This window comes from Ipomoea triloba, chromosome 2 (assembly GCF_003576645.1).
Source record: "Ipomoea triloba cultivar NCNSP0323 chromosome 2, ASM357664v1".
In the NCBI taxonomy this organism is placed as follows: Eukaryota; Viridiplantae; Streptophyta; class Magnoliopsida; order Solanales; family Convolvulaceae; genus Ipomoea; species Ipomoea triloba.
The window spans coordinates 2,465,840-2,473,796 of NC_044917.1; the positions used below are offsets into that span (position 1 = coordinate 2,465,840).

General features: G+C 37.3%; 1 protein-coding gene across 1 annotated transcript; it reads left to right on the top strand.

Annotated features, from left to right (window-relative positions):
* On the top strand, positions 1-6,255 carry LOC116010062. The gene is made up of 9 exons (XM_031249325.1): positions 1-293; positions 339-1,267; positions 1,360-1,584; positions 2,414-2,855; positions 2,901-3,829; positions 3,922-5,139; positions 5,251-5,848; positions 5,954-6,173; positions 6,226-6,255. The coding sequence occupies exons 1-9, from the start codon at positions 1-3 to the stop codon at positions 6,253-6,255; spliced, it is 4,884 nt and encodes a 1,627-aa protein (XP_031105185.1).
* Positions 6,256-7,957: the final 1,702 nt, after the last annotated feature.

Genomic DNA, 7,957 nt, shown 5'->3' on the forward strand with positions numbered 1-7,957 from the left:
ATGAAGGATTCTCCTCATGTGCTGCAGAGGCTATACTTTGGTGATACTGAACAGAGCAAACACTTCCTTAGTAATATTCGAAGGTATAACAGCATGTTCTGCTTCACGTCTTTGGGCGGTAGAATTGATAGGTCACTCAACACCGGTAATGCTCCTCCAGTGTTTAGGATTAGTGGTCAAAATTATCACTGCATTGGAAGCTTGGTTCCAATAGATGGTTCGATGCCAAAATTTGCGCAACTATATATTTACGACACAGATAACGAGATTAAGAACCGCATCAATTCTGTCAGGTAATTAACTATTATTTATCTATTCCCTTTTTTTTTCGTATACAGAGGGGAAAGTAATTTAGGGGATATCAATGAAGAGATTGTTGTCGAATTGAAGAACATGCTAGACCAAAATAATGTCTTGGTCAACTGTTTCAGAATGGCAAGAACTGAGATCCAATCTAATCTAGTTATTGAGGTTAAGATGAATTTAATAGGCAAGCGGAACAAAGATGGAAGGACCTACAATTTACCTACCGCTCATGAGGTAGCTGCACTTATTGTCGGGGATATTGACCCATCAATGGGAGATCTAGACATATTGATTGAGACCAGAACTGGACAGTTGAAGAGAATAAATCAATTGAACCCCGCATATCTGCCACTACAGTACCCTTTATTGTTCCCCTACGGTGAAGATGGCTATCGCGAAGACATTATATTCTCTGATGCATGGCGTCAATGTCATCCTCGTGGAAGGATAAGAATTAGCCCTAAAGAGTATTTCTCATTTTATATACATGAGAAGGTAAATGAGAAGCATACATTGTTGTATTCTAGGAGGTTATTCCAACAATTCTTGGTTGATGCGTATACAATGATTGAATCTGCACGCTTGATCTACATTAGAACTCATCAGAAGGTGTTGCGTTGTGAAGCTTATCAAGGGTTGAGCGATGCATTGACAAGAGGAGAATTAGACCCTGCAGCTCGAGGTAAAAGAATTATACTCCCATCATCATTCACAGGTGGAGCTAGGTATATGATTCAAAACTATCAAGATGCTATGGCAATATGCAAGCACATCGGTTATCCACACATATTCATTACATTCACTAGCAACCCAAAGTGGCCTGAGATTGAACGGTATGTTACACACCGTGGCCTTAAAGCAGATGATAGACCTGACATCATTTGTCGTGTGTTTAAGATGAAACTTGATGCGATGATTGAAGACATCAAAACAGACAAGTTGTTTGGCGATATATGTGGAGGTATTTGAGATCATACATAATTGAATTTGCCATCATCAATTCTAATTTTCCTTTATAAACTTTAATTGGTCATTTTTGTATTATCTTTGCAGTTATCTACACGATTGAATTTCAAAAAAGAGGTCTCCCTCACGCGCATATCTTGCTATTTGCCAAAAGAATGAATAGGCCAAATTCTGCGAACGAAATTGACGCATTGATCTCAGCTGAAATACCAGACCCAGATGTTGATGCAGAATACCATCATGCAGTCAGTGAATTCATGTTGCACGGACCCTGTGGAGAACTTCGGAAGAATTCGCCCTGCATGGTAGATGGTAAATGTTCAAAGTATTTTCCAAAAAAACATGTTACTCATACGATTTTGGATAAAGATGGTTACCCGATTTACAGAAGGCGTGACAATGGGCGCACAATCAATAAGAATGGAATTAAACTTGATAATCGTTACGTCGTCGCGCATAATAGACATCTGCTCCTAAAATATCGCGCACATATTAACGTTGAATGGTGCAACCAGTCTAGGTCTATTAAATATTTATTCAAATATGTGAACAAAGGAAATGATAGGGTCACAGCAGAATTCATGAGTAGTTCAGNACCTAATATTATTTACCTGTGTTATTATTTAAATTAACAAAATAAAAATTACTTTCCTTATGCATGTATCCGTGTTATTATTTAAATTAAAAAAATAAAAATTACTTTCCTTATGCATGTATCCACCGTTTTTTACTTGTGTTATTATTATTTTTACGTTAGCAATTTAGCATGCAATTTGTAAACTTATTGGAAAACATATTGATTGGAATACTGGTTTGCCTTTTTTTTTTTTTTATGCAATTTGCCTAAATAAAAATTACTTAAAATAAGAATTCCTAATATTATTTAACAATTCATTGTATTTTATTAAAGTGGAAACAGAAACGCATCGTCGACGTAATCGTGTTCCGCGATCAATTGTAAGAAATTCCAGTAGGTCATCGTCAAGAACAAATGAGACGAATTTAAACAATGATTCACGACTGGTTGAGACTCAAAATAATGGATATGGTCAGTTTTCCTTTTTTAAAATATAAAAGTTTGTTCTGTTCATTTTTTCAAAATTTAAATAATGTGTATTCATTGTATTCTTTACGTTACCAGATTGTTATTTTGACCTTGGAGATCCTATTCATTCGTGTAATTATTGTGGGGCTTTATTTTGGTGGCAAGAGCGCTCTAATCAAAATGTAACATGCGCATTGCCAAAATACACAAAGTGTTGCTATGAGGGCAAAATCCAATTACCTCGCATGAAGGATTCTCCTCATGTGCTGCAGAGGCTATACTTTGGTGATACTGAACAGAGCAAACACTTCCTTAGTAATATTCGAAGGTATAACAGCATGTTCTGCTTCACGTCTTTGGGCGGTAGAATTGATAGGTCACTCAACACCGGTAATGCTCCTCCAGTGTTTAGGATTAGTGGTCAAAATTATCACTGCATTGGAAGCTTGGTTCCAATAGATGGTTCGATGCCAAAATTTGCGCAACTATATATTTACGACACAGATAACGAGATTAAGAACCGCATCAATTCTGTCAGGTAATTAACTATTATTTATCTATTCCCTTTTTTTTTCGTATACAGAGGGGAAAGTAATTTAGGGGATATCAATGAAGAGATTGTTGTCGAATTGAAGAACATGCTAGACCAAAATAATGTCTTGGTCAACTGTTTCAGAATGGCAAGAACTGAGATCCAATCTAATCTAGTTATTGAGGTTAAGATGAATTTAATAGGCAAGCGGAACAAAGATGGAAGGACCTACAATTTACCTACCGCTCATGAGGTAGCTGCACTTATTGTCGGGGATATTGACCCATCAATGGGAGATCTAGACATATTGATTGAGACCAGAACTGGACAGTTGAAGAGAATAAATCAATTGAACCCCGCATATCTGCCACTACAGTACCCTTTATTGTTCCCCTACGGTGAAGATGGCTATCGCGAAGACATTATATTCTCTGATGCATGGCGTCAATGTCATCCTCGTGGAAGGATAAGAATTAGCCCTAAAGAGTATTTCTCATTTTATATACATGAGAAGGTAAATGAGAAGCATACATTGTTGTATTCTAGGAGGTTATTCCAACAATTCTTGGTTGATGCGTATACAATGATTGAATCTGCACGCTTGATCTACATTAGAACTCATCAGAAGGTGTTGCGTTGTGAAGCTTATCAAGGGTTGAGCGATGCATTGACAAGAGGAGAATTAGACCCTGCAGCTCGAGGTAAAAGAATTATACTCCCATCATCATTCACAGGTGGAGCTAGGTATATGATTCAAAACTATCAAGATGCTATGGCAATATGCAAGCACATCGGTTATCCACACATATTCATTACATTCACTAGCAACCCAAAGTGGCCTGAGATTGAACGGTATGTTACACACCGTGGCCTTAAAGCAGATGATAGACCTGACATCATTTGTCGTGTGTTTAAGATGAAACTTGATGCGATGATTGAAGACATCAAAACAGACAAGTTGTTTGGCGATATATGTGGAGGTATTTGAGATCATACATAATTGAATTTGCCATCATCAATTCTAATTTTCCTTTATAAACTTTAATTGGTCATTTTTGTATTATCTTTGCAGTTATCTACACGATTGAATTTCAAAAAAGAGGTCTCCCTCACGCGCATATCTTGCTATTTGCCAAAAGAATGAATAGGCCAAATTCTGCGAACGAAATTGACGCATTGATCTCAGCTGAAATACCAGACCCAGATGTTGATGCAGAATACCATCATGCAGTCAGTGAATTCATGTTGCACGGACCCTGTGGAGAACTTCGGAAGAATTCGCCCTGCATGGTAGATGGTAAATGTTCAAAGTATTTTCCAAAAAAACATGTTACTCATACGATTTTGGATAAAGATGGTTACCCGATTTACAGAAGGCGTGACAATGGGCGCACAATCAATAAGAATGGAATTAAACTTGATAATCGTTACGTCGTCGCGCATAATAGACATCTGCTCCTAAAATATCGCGCACATATTAACGTTGAATGGTGCAACCAGTCTAGGTCTATTAAATATTTATTCAAATATGTGAACAAAGGAAATGATAGGGTCACAGCAGAATTCATGAGTAGTTCAGCGAATGCTCTCAATGGTGATGTGGTCGATGAGATTAACATGTACTACGATTGTCGCTATATATCAGCATGTGAAGCCACGTGGCGGCTATTTGGATACTGGATACATTATCGAATCCCACCTGTAGAGAGGTTAAATTTCCACTTAGAGCACCAGCAGAATGTTGTATATGGTGAAGATCAGCCCTTGGATCAGATTGTGGAGAACCAAACAGTTAAGCAGAGTCAGTTCAAAGCTTGGTTTGAGGCGAACAAAAAATACGAAGAGGCCCGTTCACTCACTTATGCTGAGTTCCCCAGCAAGTTTGTTTGGAAGCAAGATCTGCGTGAATGGCAGCCAAGGAAAAGAGGTTACTCCATAGGACGATTGTTTTATGTTCCGCCAGGGTGTGGAGAATTATACTACCTTAGGTGCCTTTTAAATTTGGTACGAGGACCTTCTAGCCATGAGGATATTCGCACTGTTGCAGGGGTCATTCATAATTCGTTTAGGGATGCGTGTTATGAATATGGATTATTAGATGATGACAAGGAGTATATTGACGGCATTACTGATTCGAGTTACTGGGCATCCGCGTATGCTTTGCGAAGGTTATTTGCTACGCTTCTCACTTCAAGTTCAATCAGTAGGCCAGAAGTAGTTTGGAATGCCGTTTGGGAATTTCTTGCCGAGGATGCACAGGTTCAGCGTCGACGTGTCATGCAGAATTCAGGTATATTGAGCTACAATCTATAAATTCAACTTTGTTATTTGATTTTCATTATTTATAAATAAACTAATTTGTTGTTTTTTGGTTTCTTTTTTTTTTTTTGGGGTTTTTTAGAGTTGATGTTATCGGATTTAGATAAAAAACAGTTCGCTTTGGTGGAATTGGAGAAGTTACTATCTTTGTGGGGGAAAAGCCTAAAGGACTTTCCAGAAATGCCAATTCCAGACGAAAGTAGCATGTGTTTGAGTGAAAACATGTTGATAGCTGAAGAGTTGGCATATGACAAGGAATCGTTGAAGACAGAGCATGAAACATTGGTAACACAATTGACTGATGAGCAAAAGAATGTTTATGAATCTGTCATGAATGATATTGATTCCAATGGAGGTGGATTGTTCTTTGTGTATGGTTACGGAGGAACAGGCAAGACGTTTCTGTGGAGAACGTTATCGTCAAAGATAAGGAGTCGCGGTGATATTGTTCTGAATGTTGCTTCCAGTGGAATAGCATCTTTGCTCTTACCGGGAGGTAGGACGGCGCATTCTAGATTTGTAATACCGCTCTCTTTGAACGAAGATTCCACGTGCAACATATCGCAAGGTAGTGACATTGCCGGGCTTATAATAAGGAGCAAATTGATAATATGGGATGAAGCACCGATGATGCACAAATATTGTTTTGAGGCTTTGGACAAAACCATGAGGGATCTATTGTATTGTTTTGAGGCTTTGGACAAAACCATGAGGGATCTATTGAGGTTCACTATACCGGGTAGTGCTACCATGAGGGATCTATTGAGGTTCACTATACCGGGTAGTGCTGAAAAGACTTTTGGTGGAAAGACAGTAGTTTTGGGTGGTGATTTTAGACAGATCCTACGAAAGACAGTAGTTTTGGGTGGTGATTTTAGACAGATCCTACATGTTATTCCGAAAGCAACGAGACCAGTAATTGTCGGAGCAACTATTAATTCTTCGTATCTTTGGACAAATTGCAAGGTATTAAGGCTCACCAAGAACTTGAGATTACGGACCTTAGCTTCAGAGGAAGATAGACATATGGTTGATTGGTTTTCAAAATGGATTGCAGACATCGGAGATGGGATTGCTGGGGTTGTAAACGGCGGTTTATCTGAGATCGATATTACACCACAATTTTTGTTGAAGTGTGGACACGATTCCATAGCAACTATAGTGGAGAGCACCTTCCCAAGCTCGAGATATGGCACGCTTGATGAGTCACAGCTAGAAGGCCGAGCGATCCTCTCACCGACTTTAGATGTCGTTGATCAAATTAATCAGTACATGTGCGAGATGAATACTGCAGAAGGACGGACATATTTGAGTTGTGACTCTTTGTGTAAGGCAGAATCAGGCGGTGAAAATCTATCAGAAGTACACACTCTTGAATTCTTAAATAGTTTGAGATTGTCGGGTCTTCCTAATCATTCATTGACATTAAAGGTCGGTGCACCTGTTATGTTATTGCGGAACATAGACTACTCTCTTGGTCTTTGTAATGGGACGCGGCTCATCGTCACAAGATTGACAGATCACATTGTGGAAGCAAGAGTAGTTAATGGGACACATAAAGGAACCAAAGTTCTAATCCCTCGAATGTCTCTCACTCCTTCTGATACGAGATTACCCTTCAAGTTCCAGCGTAAACAATTCCCCTTGATGCTTGCATATGCCATGACTATCAACAAAAGTCAAGGCCAAACACTAACACATGTTGGGTTATTGCTTAAAAAACCAGTCTTTAATCACGGACAATTGTGCGTGGCTTTTTCCCGAGTCACTCATCCTGATGGCCTGAAGATGATAGCTCTAGACGAGGATGGAAAGATTGTGTTGCTACTACCAATGTCGTCTATAAAGAGGTTTTCAATAATGTGTAAATGTAATAGATGATATTATGTTTTCTTTGTTTTTCTTTTTATTCAAAATGACAAAATTGCTATATTCTAGAAAACATAATCGATCCAATCCATTTCATCAATTGCACTATATAATATTCGTTGTTATAATTTACATAATTGTATATCGATCCAAATATTCTTAACATATTATAACAAATTCATTTCGTGCAACGCACGGGTGAAAATACTAGTTATATCTAAAAAAAGAATTAAAAAGTGAACTTTATTGCATGTATTGTATAATATTGATTATGACGTTGGATTGGTGATCAAACCGTCGATATTGAATAAATAATACCACAACAAATAATAATCTATTTTGTTTTATCCATGAAATAATTGAGCAATTATGTGATATGTCTTCTCTAATTTGACCGTTGGTCGTTTCTAATACATACTATACGCACTTCTATATATTTAAATAGTTTTTTTTTGGATAAAAATGTTAGGTATAAATTTGATAGTTAAAACAAGATTTAATTTGAGTTTGATTCTTGTTAGCACTTTTTCCGTTACGTAGGATTTTTCTAGTATGATTTACTTTTTTTGTATGTAATTTGTAGGTTATTACACAAAAACAGAGTTTGAATAAGGGATTTATGCTATCATTTGCTTGAAACTATTAGAGGGATTTTGAGACAAGAATGGACATGTCCTATTAAACACATACAAATTAAAAGGGAATCAAATTTTTACCGAGACGGGATGGTAACACAACATGATCATTCTTGCCTAATTTTACAAATTTTAAAGACTCCTAGAGAGTTTTTGATCAGATTCTTTTTTTATGATTTTGTGGGCATTTCTATGCCCAGAATTGTGTAGTCATCTGATCTTGTTTTTATCTTCTCTTATATGTAAAAAAAAAAAAAAAAAAAAAAAAAAAAAAAAAAAAAAAAA